The 19,157-nt window shown below is 37.4% G+C and overlaps 1 protein-coding gene across 2 annotated transcripts; it reads left to right on the forward strand.

Moving 5' to 3' along the window:
- The first annotated feature begins 653 nt into the window (after positions 1 to 653).
- LOC139936148 (uncharacterized) lies at positions 654 to 14,509 on the forward strand. 2 transcript variants are annotated; one of them, XM_071930891.1, is made up of 7 exons: positions 654 to 747; positions 4,464 to 4,580; positions 6,286 to 7,370; positions 8,458 to 8,587; positions 8,941 to 9,047; positions 10,139 to 10,235; positions 11,934 to 14,509. In XM_071930891.1, exons 1-7 carry the CDS (start codon positions 715 to 717, stop codon positions 12,045 to 12,047), a joined length of 1,683 nt encoding a protein of 560 aa, XP_071786992.1. In that variant the 5' UTR covers positions 654 to 714; the 3' UTR covers positions 12,048 to 14,509. The 2 variants fall into 2 exon arrangements, with proteins under 2 accessions (XP_071786992.1, XP_071786993.1); XM_071930892.1 differs by lacking the exon at positions 654 to 747 and adding an exon at positions 1,092 to 1,307.
- The last annotated feature ends 4,648 nt before the right edge of the window (positions 14,510 to 19,157 follow it).

Consider the following 19,157-nt stretch of genomic DNA (forward strand, 5'->3'; position numbering starts at 1 on the left):
ATCAACCGTCGATAATATGTAAAAGAGCCATATGCGTCTAAATAATTATCAAATTGTTGAAAAAATTGTATTTTTAACTGTAAAAAAGGGTTGTTTTACCCCGCAATAACAACAACCGCCATGTTGTCATTCGACGTACTTGCACGTAAACCAATATACTGTAGGGGTAATTTCTAAGGGTTGAGTTTTATTATTTTTATTTGTTGTATTAACTGCTGCTTTTCCCCGTAAATAACTAACTACCACTCTGGAATTTGAAGTTACAAGGGGAATTGTAAATACAATATGTTTTTTAACTGCATGGATGAGAGGCCCATAAAATGGTAAATAGTCATCTTGCATTTTGTATTACCCCTACGGTGTAATGGTTTTGTCCAGGTACGTCGAAAGACAACATGAATTCGGGGTAAAACCTTTTTTTTTTCACAATTAAAAATAAACAAAAATTCAACAGTTAGAAAGTGATTTAGATGCATATGACTCTTCTGCATATAATTTGATGGTTGACTTATATTCAAATGTTCTTTTAAAGTGCATTTAAAATATGTTGTCGTGAGTTGTCGTCAGGGGTCGTGAGTTGTCGGTATTTAGTGCGACCACGTGTACTGTACCATGTTGCAATATACATGATAGAGCAAGGAACAGCTAGCGGGATGACACACATAATATCGTGCGTTGTGTGAATGGAATCAACTGGTCGTGTGTTGATGGTGGATGCTCAAATATTCTTCTCTGCCAACTAAAAAGGTATTTCAGCAATAAAAGCATTGGAACCTTTTTGTTTAAAAGGTTCATCAGTTTCTTTTCATATGAATTATGTGATTGTGAAGTGTGGTCATATGGTCATTGGTAGCTAGTTGGATGTCAGTTTACTAACAAACAAGAACTTTTAAGAAGGATATTATGCAAATTGTTCGCCATGCCCACTCGACATGATTCCCCACACACAGGTGGTGCACGCACTCGGTCACGCACTTGGTAAATTCCTTTTTTAAGAATAAATAAAGCTTTCTTTGTGCACAAAAGACAAACGCTTTTATTCCCTTCTTCTTTTGAAAACTGCTGAGGTGTAACGACAACGAGGGGCCCATATAGCAGTGCTATTAGCACATGCTCGTCCACTTCACCGTCAGCTCTGGTGGTCAGAGGTCTCGATTAGATAGTAGTAGTATATATAGTTAAGACAGTTTTCTTCGCTACTATTTTCTTTAGCCAACCCCAATGTAGCAGGTTTGGACTTGGCTTGGTGGTGTTTGCCCCTCACATGGAAGAACCTGCGTATTGTTGGCTGAAGTTGTACATACATGGTAAAACTAATAGATATTAATTAAAATTATTATTAACTACTAATTTCACCACTCAGGCAGTTGCAGGCATTTTCCCATAATTTAACTTTTAAGGCCTCGGCAGTTGCAGGCCACTCTAGTTAATTCTTTGTTCAACCCCCAAAATCAAAATTATCTAACCTTACCACAAAAACTGGTGATCCCAACATTGAACATTAACAGTAGTAATTATTATGATAAGATTTTTGTTTGTTGCTGATTCTAGAGGCAATAAGTTTGGATAACTTTCCGTATGGCGCCACCACTTTTTCACTCATTTTTACAAAAAGGGATATATCAATCAGGTAAAATAGATACTATATTATTTTATTTCGAATGAAAAAGTGGTGGCGCCATACGGAAACTTTTCCATAAGTTTTCCAAGTGTTCTAAGCCTAAAGATCAGGCATTTCATTTTACAATTGACTTTGTTACTTTTACGTGGTGTCAAAATTCATAACCTGTTAGGACCTACTGTTCATCGCTATGCTATGGTGGGTACCGGTCACTTCGGCACCTTGCAAACTCGGCACCTGCAAACACAGCACGTGCAAACTGCACACCTTGCAATCTCGGCACCCAAAAACTTGTCACATGCACAAATACAAACCCGGCAATCCCCCAGTTAAAAATGTTTGATTTTAATTGTGTAAAGTTGTTTGTTAATAAAAATAACAATACAAATACAATGCAAATATAAGAATAAACTATTTTTGTAACCAAAATGACCAGAAAATAGGTCCGATGTAGTTAAAGGCAGTGGACACTATTGGTAATTTCTCAAAATAATTAAGAGCATAAAACCTTACTTGGTAACGAGTTAATGGGGGGGGGAGAGGTTGATAGTATAGAACATTGACAAATGTGAGAAACGGCTCCCTCTGAAGTAACGTATTTTTCGAGAAAGAATTAACTTTCAACAAATTTGATTGCGAGACCTCGGAATTAGATTTTGAGGGTCACTAAATCAAGCATCTGAAAGCACACAACTTCGTGTGACAAGGGTATTTTTTCTCTCATTATCATCTTGCAACTTCGATGACCAATTGAGCTCAAATTTTCACATTTTATGCATGTTGAGATACAGCAAGTGAGAAGACTGGTCCTAGACAATTACCAATATAGTGTCCAATGTAGTTAACACTGAAAGGAGTCGGTGCCACCCTGAACTGTCACCGAGCCGTCAGGAAATTATTCTCCAACACGGCCGGCGCCTTTTGGCAAATCAAGCTCTGTTAGTGTTTTAAGCATAAATCCATGAAAAACCCCAAATAAAATGCTTTTTAAAATTTTCCAAAGCCCAATAAATAAACAAAATGCCGCTCAATTCAGCCTAGGCCCGCTAGATGTATATAAAACAACGCTTTTTTTAATAAACTTTTTGACTGAACCATGAAGACACGGTGCGGACGGTAAATCTCCCGTTGAAAAACAAATGACCCATAACATTGTCTCGAAAGTCCGGCAGCGGTTAACTCTTATCAGCTACCAGAATTTGTAATTTTGCCCGACATCGTTTACTGCTATCTTCAAACCGTTGTGTGTTGTATGAGTTAGATTATTTTTAACCACCTTGACTCTTCGAGTGGTATTGCTTGGTGCCGAGTTTTTCAGTCAAAGAAAAGTACCAAGTTTGTATGGTGCCGAGCTTGCAGGTGCCGAGTTTGCGTGCATTATGCTAGTTTGTAGCAAACAGTGAAACATTGAGAAGCCGTGAAATAAAGGAGAATTCAATCTTTCTGCGAATGAAAATATTCTCCATTTTCCATTGCACAAATCAAAACATAATTATATTAATTTCTTTTTGTGTGGAAAAGCTTCCGATTCCTGCAACCACCACTTTCTCCTTTGTAATATGAAATATAGTATATGAAAAATAGTATCTAATTTACAACTTCTACTCATACTTCTAGAAACTATTTAAGGTTTACGGGGAGCCTTATACTAGTTTCTAGAAGTATCTTACTCCTAGCTAGAACTCGTTCCGCTATTGTCTCCAAGGCGATAGCGGGAATGATACTCGTAGTATATGTGTAATTATTCTGTTATTTATATTTATATTTCTGTTGTAATTGTAATTTGTTGTTTTGTAAAGCGCATAGAGATGTTAATTCATATTATGCGCTATATAAATGTAATTTATTTGCCTGTTAAGTTTGCTCGAATGAGATAGAATTCCTTTTGTAAAAATGAGCGAGTATAAAAAGTTGTGGCTGGACTGGATACGGAAAGTTTTCCAAACTGTTGATTGAGTCCTGAGTGCTGAATGTACGAGTGAAGGCACTTTGTAAGTTGTATTGAGAATGAGAGTTCCTGTCAGGGGCTTTACACTTTTAAGCTGGCCATGTCGTCTTCTTGCCTGCTCTCCCCAACAAAGTCACCCACTGAAAAAGTTGCCCCCCTAACCGGCTCGCCCCGGGTTGTTACAATGTCGCCCCTTGACAACAGCGCCTCCAGACATATTCGCCCAGGCCTACACTGGACACTATTGGTAATTGTCAAAGACCAGTTTTCTCACTTGCTGTATCTCAACATGCATAAAATATAAACCTGTTAAAAATTGAGCTCAACTGGTTGTCGAAGTTGCGAGATAATAGTGAAAGAAAAAATCACCCTTGTCACACGAAGTTGTGTGCTTTCAGATGCTTGATTTCGTGACCCTCAAAATCTAATTCCGAGGTCTCGAAATCAAATTCGTGGAAAATTACTTCTTTCTAGAAAACTACGTTACTTCTGAGGGAGCCGTTTCTCAAAATGTTTTATACTATCAACCTCTCCCCACCATTACTCATTATTACTCGTTACAAAGCTAAGCTTTATGCTAATAATTAATTTGAGTAAGTACCAATTTAGTCCACTGCCTTTAGCAATGATATACTTTTTATGCTTATACTTCTAATTGCACCATTCTGTCATATTATAGCACTTATCTTCTGGACTGTTGGACCACAAGAACGTTCTGCCGAACTACAAAAACAATCCTTCATGAAGGAATAAAAATGCGCATCAAAATTGTCTTTTTTTTAAACATTTCTTGGAATGACACTATTGGCGGTCCAATAGGCTGGTCATCTATGATCATTTCTACCATTCTGATTTTAGAGCATTCCCTAACAATGTTCTACTTTTCTTCTGCAGATGGATTCTTTTAGTGTCTGTGGTTCAGACGACTGGGGTGAGGCACCCGATACCAAAGATCTGCATAGTCGGCTATTTACTCAGTCTACTGGTTCTAAAGATCAACCAAGAGGAAAGGTAAACTAACGTTTAAAGACACTTGACACTATTGGTAATTGTCAAAGACTAGTCTTCACAGTTGGTGATCTCGACATATGCATAAAATAACAAACCTGTGAAAATTTGAGCTCAATCAGTTGCGATTTGCGAGATACTAAATGAAAGATTCTAGAAAAAAACACCCTTGTCGCTCTATGGTCACACGAAGTTATGTGCTTTTAGATGCTTGATTTTCGAGACCTCAAATTCTGAATCTGAGGGCACGAAATTAAATTCGTGAAAAATTACTTCTTTCTCGAAAACTATGTCACTTCAGAGGGAGCTATTTCTCACAATGTTTTATACTATCAACCTCTCCCCATTACTCTTAATTGAGAAAGGTTTTATGATAATAATTATTTTGAGTAATTACCAATAGTGTCCACTGCCCTTAAATATTAAGAAGGGCTCAAATTTTAGGTACTAAATTACAAGACTGCATGGCTTGTACTGAAGCTCAAAACTTTTACCAGAAAATTTGTTTTACCAACCAAGTGAAATCATAAAACAAATTACAGGAGAAAGCTCAAAACTTTGTGATACTCCCTAAGGAAGATCCACTTTTTTAATTCCCACTAGTTGTTTATACCTCAACAGGTGGCCCGTTCATGTCGTCCAATTCGTTGTAAAAGCACACACTAATTCCTCCAAGATCTCGCAGTACTGACCATTACTCCCCAGTTGACAAATACATCCTTCAATCTTATTCCCGACCCTTACTCTCCTGTTTACCAGTCATCTAAACAATCTTATGTTTGAGGTCTCGAAATCAAATTCATGGAAAATTACTTCTTTCTCGAAAACTATGGCACTTCAGAGGGAGCTGTTTCTCACAATGTTTTACACTATCAACCTCTCCCAATTACTCGTTACCATGTTAAGTTTTGTGCTAATAATTATTTTGAGTAATTACCAATAGTGTACACTGCCTTTAACCAGAGAACTGCCAACTTCATTTTAATTATCTGTTATGATACTATACGCCTCTCTTAATATTCATGCATTTAAGTACATGTTTGTCACAATTCTAACCCAAAACGAGGCCAACGGCGCAGTCACTGCAAGTGGTGGCAGACGTACGCCTATGGCCTCAGTTTGGGTAAGAATTATGACGTCATGCATAAATATTAAGAGAGGCATATACACCACTCCAAGAGATTTGTATCTTTCACAGAAAAGTGCACAGTACTACACGGTAACATAAGTTGCCAAAAAGTGCAAAATTCATTTGCACAGAAAAGTGCACACAGTACTAAAGGTAACATAAGTTGCCAAATAGTGCAAAATTCATTTTCAAAAAACACTTTGCAACATAACCTGATATTCCATAGTGATTAGTTATTGCTGAAAGACTTTTACTTTTTCCGGAAGGGAACCTGCATTTAATTGCTAGGGTACCACAGCAGTTCTAAATAAAAGGCTTGATGGTACATTTTTGTCCAATATGGCAGACATTTTACCAATGTAAAGTTAGCGAGTGTGGTTGATTGGATCAATAACCATACACGCATTTGTACCTAAATCTTCTTTTAGATGGTCCCCACTATATAGTTTCTTCACAAAATTTGTCTAAATAAAAATAGTTGTTCAAAGACCTAACTTGTCATAGTTTTTGTTTTCAACAGGAACTGTTCAATCTTTTCATGTGTAAGAGCTAATTCAAATTTGTACTGTTTCTCCATAGAAGTCAAAAGTAAACAAACAGAATGGCGCTAAAGCTCTGAATCCCCAGACTGAAAGCATCAAAGTTGCATACAAATCTCCAGAAACACCACAGCCAAAGTCTTCACAAGAAAAAACTGACGATGCACAAGCTCATGGCTCTGACAAAAGAGGAACGAAGAAGAAAAGGAAAATGGACACCAATGAAAGCAGGATACCAGTGGAGATGCAAGCATCCGCAAGTCATGAAGAGAAGACTAAGGTGGAAGTTGGGATCAAGAAAAGACTTCAATCTGAGGCATCTACTCCAAGTGAGCCTATCAGTGTTTTAGAGAAAAAGAAACGGAAACGAAAACCAAGGAATAACAAATTTAAGAGTCATCAAGAGGTTCAAACTGTAAAACCTAATCATGGATTGACACCATCAACCAAAGAACAAACAGAAACTATGAACAAATCGAATTCAAATGTGGAATCAAATACGAGTACAAAAAGTCAGAGAAAAAAATTGAAAAGAAGAGGGAAAGACAGTTCTGTGTCGCAGAAACTTGATTCCAAAAAGGTTGCAATTGTGAAAGAGGAGACAAAGAACCAAAGAACTAAGTCAAATATCAAAAAAAGTACCTTGGAGAAAGTAACCAACATTCAACAACAACGGACTAAGACCAGTACTACTGGCAAGTTGAACAACAAAAAGAACAAATCACAATCAGACAAAGTAAATAAAAAAGATTTAAAGACAGCAACAGAAGTAAACATTCAACAAGCCCGAGCTCATTTTGAGAGTTTGAGTAAAGAAAAAGACAAAGGAGACCCGAAAGAGTCTTTGAATGTGGATAACGACGAAGACGCCTTCAATGGCTCCAAAGAACCGCCACCAGACCACACTGCAAAGCAGACTCTCAAGTCCAAAATGGAAGCACGACTTAATTCTGCACATTTTCGCTATCTGAATGAGCAGCTCTACAAGACCAGTGGGTCTGAAGCCTACCAGATGATGTCACATGACAGGGAGGCGTTTGAGATTTATCACAGCGGATTCTCTCAGCAGGTCAAACAGTGGCCGGTTAATCCTGTAGATATCTTCATTGAACATCTCAACACAAGGTGAGTGTGTATTGATGCAGAGTTCAGTCCTGTATGCTTCGGTTTTTTGAAAGGGCAAGGGCACCAAGGCATATTCTCCTTGTCAAAGGGCACCAAGGCAATGACCATGGGGCACAGAGGCAATCGCCTTCATTACTGAAGTATCGGGCCTGCAAGTTGTTTTTACATATCAGGTCCAGTCATTATACAAAAGTGGTTTGTTAAGGAAAAGGTTTTGTTTAGTTTGAAACTAAGAAGAGGTAAACAAACTTCTCATAATGTTGAAGGTTAACCCCTCACCCCCACCCCCCCCCCATGATGCCCAATTATGAAAAAAGACAGTGTAGTTTTGAAATGGTTCTGCTTTGTTCATGCTATCCTGGATACATTTCAGAAGTGTCATGTTATGCCTATAAGGTACAACTTTAGTCAATGCGATATGATTTTAGTTTTGCCCTACCTCTTAGACATAAACATGGGCTTAATTTCATGATGCTGTTTACTGTAAGCAGGGAATCCCTTGCTAACATCAAGCCTATCACAGGTTAGCCAGGAATTTTTTCTTAGGCATGTGCTTACTGGACTTTCTTCAATTCACAGAAATTTGGCACTCGCACAGTAAGCGGAGATGGTGATTGATAAGCACAGGTCCTTAAAGACACTGGCACTATTTGTAATTGTCAAATAACAGTCTTCTCTCCTGGTGTATCTCAACATATGCATAAAATAACAAACCTGTAAAAAATTTTAGCTCAATATTATTGGTCGTCGAAGTTCCGAGATAATATTGAAAGAAGAAACACCCTTGTCACGCGAAGTTGTGTGCTTTCAGATGCTTGATTTTGAGACCTCAAATTCTAAATCTGAGGTCTCAAAATCAAATTTGTGGAAAATTACTTATTTCTCGAGAACTATGTCACTTCAGAGGGAGCTGTTTCTCACATTGTTTTATACTGTCAACCTCTCCCCATTACTCGTAATCAAGAAAGGTTTTATGATAATAATTATTTTGAGTAATTACCAATAGTGTCCACTGCCTTTAACAATATTCTACTTTATTTTGACTGAGATTTTAAGCGTTGTAGGACAATTCTCAATTTGTTTTCAGGCCAGAGAATCTTACTGTTGGTGACTTTGGTTGTGGAGAGGCACGCATTGCACAGAGTGTGAAACAAACGGTACACTCCTTTGATTTCTGTTCTCTCAATCGGCATGTGACAGTGTGTGATATGGAAAAGGTAAGATTTACAGTTTATGTAGATTGGGTTTGAACAAATAAAAGTTAACTGGAGTTGGACTTGAACCAACAAGCCTCAGATTAGTCTGGAAATCAAGCATCTGAAAGTACACAACCTCATGTGACAAGAGTGTTTGTCTCTTTCATTATTATCTTGCGACTTTGACAAGCAATTGAGCTCAATTTTTCACAGGGTTGTTATTTGATGCAGATGTTGAGATACACCAAGTGAGAAGACTGGTCGAAAACAATTACCAATTGTGTCCAGTGTGTTTGCGCTTACCAAAATTACATGAGGCAGGCAAATGGTAATTACATGTATATTAAAGTTTTCAAATTTCTTTGTTATAACAGGTACCATTGAAGAGCAATAGTCTTGACATAGCCATATTCTGCCTGTCCCTGATGGGTACCAACTGGATGAATTACATCAAGGAAGCTAATAGGGTTCTCAAAATGAAGTAAGTAAACCAGGGATGTGATTTTTCCTACCAGAAGTCCATTTTTTTTTTTTTTTAAAGAATTTTTTAATCCATTTATAAATATCATAAAAGGCAGTGGACACTATTGGTTGACTAGCCTTCACAGTTGGTGTCTCAACCTTGGTAGTCTAGTTGGTAAGACACTGCTCTAGAATTGCAAGGGTCGTGGGTTCGAATCCCACCCGAGTAACATGCCTGTGATATTTTTTCACAGGACTCGGGAAAGTACTGAGTATACAGTGCTAACACACATCGGTGCAGGACTTCCTGCAGGCATGATTTGTACACAACTCAATGGAAGAAAATAAAAAATCTTATATTTTATGGAGATTGCACTGTCTAATTCTTACCGACTTTTGATATGATGAAAGGGGGCACATCTCAAAACAAAATTATGACACAAAATGTCAACTTTTCCATAGGACCAGTGTAGTACAGTGCCTGCCAGAATACTTAAAGAATGTACAAGGTCACGCTTATTGTAAACAAAGGTCACATAGTCTATACTATCAATCTTTCCCCATTACTCGTAATCAAGAAAGGTTTTATGCTAATAATTATTTTGAGTAATTACCAATAGTGTCCAATGCCTTTAAACTAAGATCAACTGCTGAGAAAATTTAGATAAAACCATATGAAACACCCCAGATTGCACCCCATTCATAAATGCCATTTTGGTTAAAAGGTGCAATAAAGTAAGAAACTGTAAAAACATGTATGTCCATGTGTTGCATTGTTATGACTGAGACGACAGTTTCCAGATCTGTTCATGCGCGTATAGTCTTGGTGCAAGAGGTTCTTGTTTTCCTTTAACACACAGTGCGGTCAACTCACCGACAGCGCCGCATCACCGGTAACAAGAAATGTATTGCACCAATTGACAAGTGCGTGGTATCCGAAAACAAACGGTTATAAACAGAGCTCCAGCTGGTCATTTTCAACCGTTTAAACACCCCCACAGGACGCGCTCTCCACCAATAGGTATAGCGAAACTATCTGAGGTATTAATGAATGTAGATTTATACAATAAACCTAACATCTGAATGCTATTGTCTCACTCTTCTTTTTAGGGGTCAGCTGAAGATAGCTGAGGTTTCCAGTAGGTTCACATCATTTACAGAGTTCCTTAAGATCATGAAACAACTTGGATTTCAAAAAGAGTCAACGGTAAGTCTTGAAACAAAAGAAAAGTGGCCCCAATTTCATAGAGCTGCTTGTAAGCACAATAGGAAGCTAAGCACAACAAACTCACGCTTACCGGAATAAGGGTACCAGCCAAATTAATGTGTGGTTTGTAGAATTTGTGACTGGCATCCTGTTTATTTCTGCTGAGCAGATAATTGTTAAGCAGTTTTTCTGCTTATAAGCAGCTCTATGAAATTGGCCCCTGCTCATGTGCTTTTAGAAAAGAGTCGTACCTGTAAGTGCAGTTTGTCAGGATTTCTTATCATTGGTTTGCATAATTTGGAGCTCCTGGTAAATGGAGATTATCAGGCATGCAACTTTTCCTCGGATCAGCTGATTTCCTCTTTTATAAGGTTAGTTTTACCACTCAAAAATGAAAAAATCGTATACAAAATCATTGACATTTGTAATTTCCTCTTTTTTGGTGAAGTTACAGTTGCATGTCTGGCTTATTGATCCAGAGTGGTCTCAAGGGAAATTGTTTGGTCAAATGTAAACTAGACCTGGGCGAATTATTTGAATATCTGGTTAATGGCGAATAGGGTGTCGTGGCCGAGGGGATAAGAGCACCGAACTCAAGCTCTGATGCTTCTGTTCAGCAGAGTGTGGGTTCGAATCCCGGTCGTGAAACTTGTGTCCCTGAGCAAGACACTTAACTATAATTGCTTCTCTCCACCCAGGGGTAAATGGGTACCTGTGAGGGCAGAGATGGTTCTTGTGGTTGATTTAGCCGAGTAGCGCATATTAATGTTGCACAGGCTGCATACTCCCTACCAGGGAGCTGAGATGGTTTAAGGAGTGAATTAAGGCCCAGTGACCAGGGGTAATAATGTGAAGCGCTTTGGGACGCCCTCCGGGTGTGAAAAGCGCTATATAAAAACGGGTTATTATTATTATTATTATTATTATCCGTAACCGCGAATGCCTTTTTTTTCTGAACCGGATATCCACAATGGGCGCGAATACCTATTTATAAACCGGATAGTTCTGTAATTGCAACCAAGTAACCGGATATTCACGGACTTCGGGCGACAACTGATAGGAATGCTTTGTCTGAATCCTCATGAAACTTCAATTAAGACAGCATAAAACAGCAAAACTTAAGTATTTAACTATGCTCACCTCCGTGAAGAGTTAAAACAATGACATTTCTGATGTAATTTGTTCAAAGATTACGAAAGTTTTCCTTCACTTAGAGTCAATCACGATCAAAAGAAAAAGCAAATCGCCATCTTTAAATTAGATCATATTTTTATGAATGATCGAGTGACACTGTCTAAAACTAAAATCAATCCGCCCATAAGATCTCATTCACAAATGAACAGCGCCCTCTAGCGGCAAAAAAAAAAATTTTTTAAATATTTTTTTTGTTTGTTTATATATTTTTAATAGCGCCCTCTAGCGGTGAAAAAAACTATTTGAATATCAGGTAAATTTCGGATAGTTGGCCAGCGGTATCCGAATAACAAAATTTCACTATTCGCCCAGCACTAATGTAAACATTCATTTAAAAAATACATTCATTTTTTTTTTTTTTTTCTTTCTTTTTTTCAAACTTAGAGACAATATTCATTTAGGCCATAAGTCTAATGCAAAAGGCTAGATTTGTACATGGTACTGTGATACCTTAAACATGCTTGATACATGTGTGTCATTATTATAACATTTTTATTCTTTCAGGATTTTTCCAACAAGATTTTCCTTATGATGGAATTTTCTAAGCAAACCTCTGCGAAGAAGGTGCTACCGGAGAAAGGAGAGATGTTGAGACCTTGCCTCTACAAGAAACGATGAAGCGGCTCTGCTTGTATTACAAATAGAGGCAAGTTACTAAGAGATGTGAACAACAGTAGTAAGCAGTCTATTCTACATGTATAATACTTATGTAAAGAAGGCGTTGCATCACACCAAAGAGAATTTTTTCAAATTAAAATTTTTACCCTGTGTATGATAATGTTAGCAAATTAGCGGGCACAGGCACTGAAAGAGCTGAATATCTCAGTGTACAATATCCCCCTTGTTTTTGTGTTTTCGGGATTTACATTTGCAGTTCTCGGTGCACACTATCCCGCTCTTTATGCAACTGGGTGAGACTTGCAAAAAACTTTGCATCCACACCCAACCTATGATTGGAAATATAAATGTGTGAAATTCAAACTAAGTATTGTTTTGAAGCTTTGCATGGTGTAGAGAAATAAGAAGAAACTATAAATAAATAGTAATATGGGGGTGAGTGTTGGCTCTGAAAAGAGCCGGTTTCAGAGCCGGTTGGGTCTCAACGTTTCGAACATTATACTCTGCTCGTCTTCAGGACATTGCTGGCGTTGGTGGAGCTTAAGTATTTACATTTGCAGTTTCAAACACCACTCACTGTTTAGGGAGGGAATGACCTGTCATGCCACGGATGACGTCGCTTATTTTTCTTCTTGCAACGTTCATGGAAAGGAGCACCATTACTGTTTCCCTCACTTCACCTGTATACTTTCCGTCCATAAATGTGGTAATCTCTGCATCCCCCATAAGTACGATGAGTTCTTGCAGTTCTTTAATTTTTTAGCACAAGTATCACCACCAGCTCGCTGGTTGAAGGCTCAGTGTTAGAGATGTCCCGTCGTGTAGGGTGACTTGAAAGTTTTGGTATTTTTTGTGGTATTTAGTTGTCCCATTCCCATGAAGGCAATTTCCCAATGCTTCTTCTGGCTTGTTGTACTTCATCGCTTAGCGGACTTCTACATCTGCTTGATGGCTAGCCTCAAGACGAATGTCGGAGATAAATGCCCTATCCTAGGCAGCCTTTCACCAGCCTTTTTTGCCAGTTTCTTCAGGACAATAGGCATGACATCACTGATTTTACTTCTTGCAACGTCCATAAAAAGGAGCACCATTACTGTTTCCCTCTCTTCATCGGTATACTTTCCGTCCCTGAATGTGGTAATCTCTGCATCCTCCATATATAATAATAATAAGACATTTGTAAAGTGCCTAATGCAAAAAGCCTCTTAGCGCATAAAGAGAACAATAAAAATAAACAATGAGAGAAAGATACAAGATACAAATAAGCAAATTATAAAAAAGCAGCTTTAAACAAACAAGTTTTCAACAGGGTCTTAAAACATTGTAAAGAACTATCCGGGCGAGTATGAACAGGAAGACTGTTCCAAAGAAACGGTGCAGCATGTGAAAAAGATCTGTGGCCATAAAAAATGGAAGAAGTTCTAGTAGTTGAAAGCAATGATTGTTGAGATGATTGTAAACTCAGAGTAGGGGAATAATGGTGAGCAAGTTCAGATAAATAAGCAGGAGATTGACATGTTTGAGCCTTGAAGGTAACAGAAGAATAGTGTGAACTGTTCGAAACTTAACTGGGAGCCAATGCAATTGCATTAGTACAGGTGTAATATGGTGAGAACAAGGCATATTTCATTTCAATAGGAGATGAAGCTTGGTCATTGACATCCAAAGTTTGATCTTTTTGCCTTAGTTTCTCAAATTCTTGTAGATATGAAATATGCTGAAACCAAGTGTAATTCGGAGGGACCTTGTTTTTGTGCAAAATAACATGAGAAAATCACACAAAAATACATCTAAAAACATCTTTAAAGGGCCAATACAACATTAACCCCAAACTGGTGACCCATACATGACGCCTCAGAAAATTGTGTAGGTTTGCGATCACCAAGCTTCTCTGAGATCAAAAGTTGGTGGAGTCGTTTCTGTTCAGAAGCAGCGGTGTGACGGATGAGGGCAGTCATTAAGACATCATAAGCATCCTGCTCAGATGGGGCGGTGGTATGACTCTCACCTCAGTGGCGTACTCTGGTTGCAAAAAGCCTATGACATTAGCAAATTTGGTCCGTGCACTGTGATGTTTTCGAATAAGGAATTGAGCCTCGATCTACCTGGAAGAAAAAGAGGGCAGGATCGTTGGAGGCAATTCTTAGAATTTTTATTTCTTTTTCAAGGAAGTTTGCTTAAAAACATTCCCTTCCACTGAAAGCGTCAACTCTGATTGTTGCTGCTGGCAATTTGCCAACAACTCCGTAAGTAATTGGGAGAAACTGACGGAATGCTCCAATCTTATGTTTGACTGACATTGGTACTAATACCTCCTCCTTATGTGAAACATAACCATTTGAGCTACTGTTTCATTTTGTTGCAGCCAAATATTCTCCGCCAGTTTGCCCACAACGATGGAGTTAAAGGAACACGTTGCCTTGGATTGCCTTGCCTTGGTCGAGTCAGTCTTTGAAAAGCGTTTGTAACCGTTTGTTATGAAATGCAGATGGTTAGAAAGATGTTTTAAAGTAGAATACAATGATCCACACAATTTTGTCTTGAAATTGCGTGGTTTTCCTTTTACTTTGCGAACTAACACGTTCAGCCATTTATGGAGTCGAAAATCTGACTCCCATAAATGGTCGACCATGTTAGTCGACGAGGTAAAAGGAAAATCGCACAAGTTCTAGTGATACTTGTGTGTGGATCATTATATTCTACTTTTAAAATATCTTTCTAATCATATGCATTTTATAACAAACAGTTACAAATGCTTTTCAAAGACTAACTCGACTGATCCTAGCCAAAGTGTTCCTTGAACTAACTTCCTTTTTCCTTGCCATTTTTTTGGTTGCTACTTTGCTGTCTTTGCACTTCTGGCTCTAACCTCTGCAGCTGTTGCTTTCGGATGTTTGCCAAGTACGACGGCTGTACCAATTATGTAGTCGACCTTTTCTTGGTCCAGGATTGGTCTTCCTTTGCACTCTTTTCTGAGGCGTTTTCCTGTTACCAGGCTAGATGCAAGCTCTGAAGATTTTAACCATTAGCTGGTACGTTAACTTTTTAAAATCTTTGGCCCTACAAATTTGTTGCAGGGTACACCAGAGATACATGGACTTGCGGTTGACTGGAAGTAATTATAATAAATCAAGAACAATGACTATCCCTATACAGCGATAAAATACACAATAAGTTGCTAAAAGACTCTGTTTAATCAGAGAATTCACGAATCACAAAACAAAACAGTGTTACCTAAAAACCTGAAGAAAATAGTCTGTTTTAAGAGACACTTAATAAAGGGGAAAATACGGATTGGTTGAAACTTTCCTTTATTGATTTTCATGATCTTGATGAGGTTAGCTAAAGTTTTGATGAAATAACCTGGCCAGGATGCCTTTTGCTCACCTCTTTTAAGCGTGTCTTTCTGCAGAGAGAAGAATATTCAGGGGAAAAACAATCATTTTGGCTATGTTTGTCCCTTCGTGAAAACACTGACAAAATGTATTGAGAACCCTAATTGATTTTATAAAGAAAAAGAAACAGTGGCTAAATGAAAACAAAAATCTAATAAATTTGTTTCTTTTTCCTTACTTGCCATTTTTTGGGTTGCTGTCCTGGTGTCTTTACACTTTTGCGCCATTTTCACTCTAACTTCCGCAGCTGTTGCTTTTGGGTGGTTTTGAAGGACAGTGGCTGTACAAATAAATAAAAAAAACTGTTGTTGATGGTCGCTGTGTCTTTGACGCAAAACTGCCTGTTTTGGGTAGCTTCCTTTGACCATCAAGTGTCACTTTGAAGCGCTGTATATCTTCCTCCTAAATTCTTGGTTGTTGTGGAGGCGAAGCTTCGTCATTGATGGTTGGGTGTCTTTGACGCAAATCTTACCCATTATGTAATCGACTTAGTCTTGGTACAATTGAAACATTTGGAAATTTCATTTGTTTCTCAATAATCATCCTAAATCCTATTTAGTGCAAACTTTGCCCTAAGCAACTGGATAAGTCTTTCTAATTAATAATAATAATGATATTCAATTCTTATGTAGCGCATAACTTAACAAAATAACCTCAAAGAACTTTCCAAAGTTATCATAAATCAGTGTAATCGATTAAAACAATGATAGATTAAAGTACTTAATAGCCAATAAAAACACTGGAACAACAATGACTATCCCTATACAGCGATAAAATACACAATAAGTTGCTTTAAGACTCTGTTAAATCAGAGAACTCCTGAATCACAAAACAAAACAGTGTTACCTAAAAACCTGAAGAAAAAAGTCTGTTTTAAGAGACACTTAATAAAGGGGAAAAACGAATTGGTTGAAACTTTCCATTATTGATTTTCATGATCTTGATGAGGTTAGCTAAAGTTTTGATGAAATACCCTGGCCAGGATGCCTTTTGCTCACCGCTTTTAAGCGTGTCTTTCTGCAGAAAGAAGAATATCTAGAGGAAAAACAATCATTTGGCTATGTTTGTCCCTTCGTGAAAACACTGACAAAATGTATTGAGAACCCTAATTGGTTTTATAAAGAAAAAGAAACAGTGGCTAAATGAAAAAAATAATCAAATAAATTTGTTTCTTTTTCCTTACTTGCCATTTTTTTGGGTTGCTGTCCTGGTGTCTTTGCACTTCTGCGCCATTTTAGCTCGAACCTCTGCAGCTGTTGCTTTGGGGTATTTTTGAAGGACAGTGGCTGTACAAATACAAATAACAACATCATATAAAATAAATCTTATTTTAAACTATCAGTAGTTTTTGCAAACAGGTAATACAAGTTTCAGTTTGAACTCATGATATGAAAAGACAGTTTAACGTACCAATAATATAGTCGACCTTTTTTTGGTCGAGGATTGGTCTTTCTCGAGACTCTTTCTTCAGTCGTTTTCCTGTAACCAGGCTTGTGGAAAGCTCTTCTGGAGTGAACACTTGAACCATTAGGTGGCAGGTCATTTTTTTGAAATCCTTGGCCCTACAAATCTGTTGTAGGGTCACACCAGTGACGTACGGATTCGCGGTTGACTGGAAGTAATTATAATAAATCAAGAACAATGACTATCCCTATACAGCGATAAAATACACAATAAGTTGCTTTAAGACTCTGTTAAATCAGATAATTCACCAATCACAAAACAAAACAGTGTTACCTAAAAACCTGAAGAGAATAGTCTGTTTTAAGAGACACTTAATTAAGGGGAAAATACGAATTGGTTGATACTTTCCTTGATTTTTAAAATCCTTGGCCCTACAAATCTGTTGTAGGGTACACCAGAGATATATGGACTTGCGGTTGACTGGAAGTAATTATAATAAATCAAGAACAATGACTATCCCTATACAGCGATAAAATACACAATAAGTTGCTTTAAGACTCTGTTTAATCAGAGAATTCACCAATCACAAAACAAAACAGTGTTACCTAAAAACCTGAAGAAAATAGTCTGTTTTAAGAGACACTTAATAAAGGGGAAAAACGAATTGGTTGAAACTTTCCTTTATTGATTTTCATGATCTTGATGAGGTTAGCTAAAGTTTTGATGAAATACCCTGGCCAGGATGCCTTTTGCTCACCGCTTTTAAGTAACAAAAATCAAATAACTTTGTTTCTTTTTCCTTACTTGCCATTTTTTTGGTGGCTGTCCTGGTGTCTTTACACTTCTGTGCCATTTTTGCACGCACCTCTGCAGCTGTTGTTTTGGGGTATTTTTGAAGGACAGTGGCTGTACAAATACAAATAACAACATTATATAAAATAAATCTTATTTTAAACTATTAATAGTTTTTGCAAACAGGTAATACAAGTTTCAGTTTGAACTCATGATATGAAAAGACAGTTTAACGTACCAATAATATCTTCAACCTGTTTTTGGTCGAGGATTGGTCTTCCTCGACACTCTTTCCTCAGTCGTTTTCCTGTAGTGGAAAGCTCTTCTGGAGTGAACACTTGAACCATTAGCTGGCAGGTAATTTTTTTGAAATCCTTGGCCCTACAAATCTGTTGTAGGGCCACACCAGTGACATATGAAACCCAATATAAAAACAAATTGAAACATTTGAGAATTTAATTTGTTTTTCAATAATGACTCTGGGCCTTTACACTCAGGATTGACTTGTAGTCTTGTTAAAGAAACCATCAAAAATACACCAAAAAGACATGATGTAAGAATAACATGATTATAATTATAGCCAAAGGAATACAACACTTTAATTGTTGCTGGCTAACCTTAATTAGACCAAAATTAATTTTTCAGGAAAGGCACTGAACATTCTTTGTGTGACACAGAGAGATATATTTGCCTGGTCACATTTGTTAATTTACCTTCTTGCAGAGCAAGGTTCTGTTTTTTTAGTTTTTTCACCTCCCACTTCAGCTCCGCCTCGCTCCTCTTTAAGACAATGACCTCGTTTCTGAGATCCTCATTGGTTGTAGTTTCATCTTCGTCTTTGTAAAGAAACCATCAAAAATACACAAAAAAGACATGATGTTAGAATAACATTGGAATAATTATAGCCATAGGAAATACAACACTGTAATTTAACAAACCAAAACTTAACAGTGAAAATACATTTCACAAAATTACTCTTGTTTATCACTTTATGACAATAAGTAAATAATTGTGAGTAACGATTGTACAAATGGCAAGAATGTGCCAGCATACCAAACAAAACAAAAAACCACAACAAGTACAATAATCAACATAAACCAATATTCAGAACATACTTTTGATGTTCCTGGCGATTCATCATGATGAATCTCAGATGGAGCTGAAGAGGGATTAGGGTGCTTGCAACTGCAAGTGCATTTCACGTCAATGTTGCTGACAGACTCTTTCACTTGTTCAGCAAGTCTGTCAGCTAACCCTAAATTTGTATAAAAAACAAAAATGGAAGTTGGTAAAACATTGTTTGATTACAAACCAAATATCCTCATTGATTTAAGGACTACTCAGTGACAGTAGAATATTAATGGTGTTGCTTCTTTTTACTGAATCCAATATTCGTTCTGCACCATGTAAAAATGTCCAATTATGAATATAATGCTTTTTGTTGTTGAAATGTTTAATGAGCATTTTGGTTATTAAGTATATAACTGGGGTACTCATCACTTGCTTAGCATTTGTAATT

This window comes from Asterias amurensis, chromosome 4, assembly GCF_032118995.1.
Source record: "Asterias amurensis chromosome 4, ASM3211899v1".
Taxonomy (NCBI): Eukaryota; Metazoa; Echinodermata; class Asteroidea; order Forcipulatida; family Asteriidae; genus Asterias; species Asterias amurensis.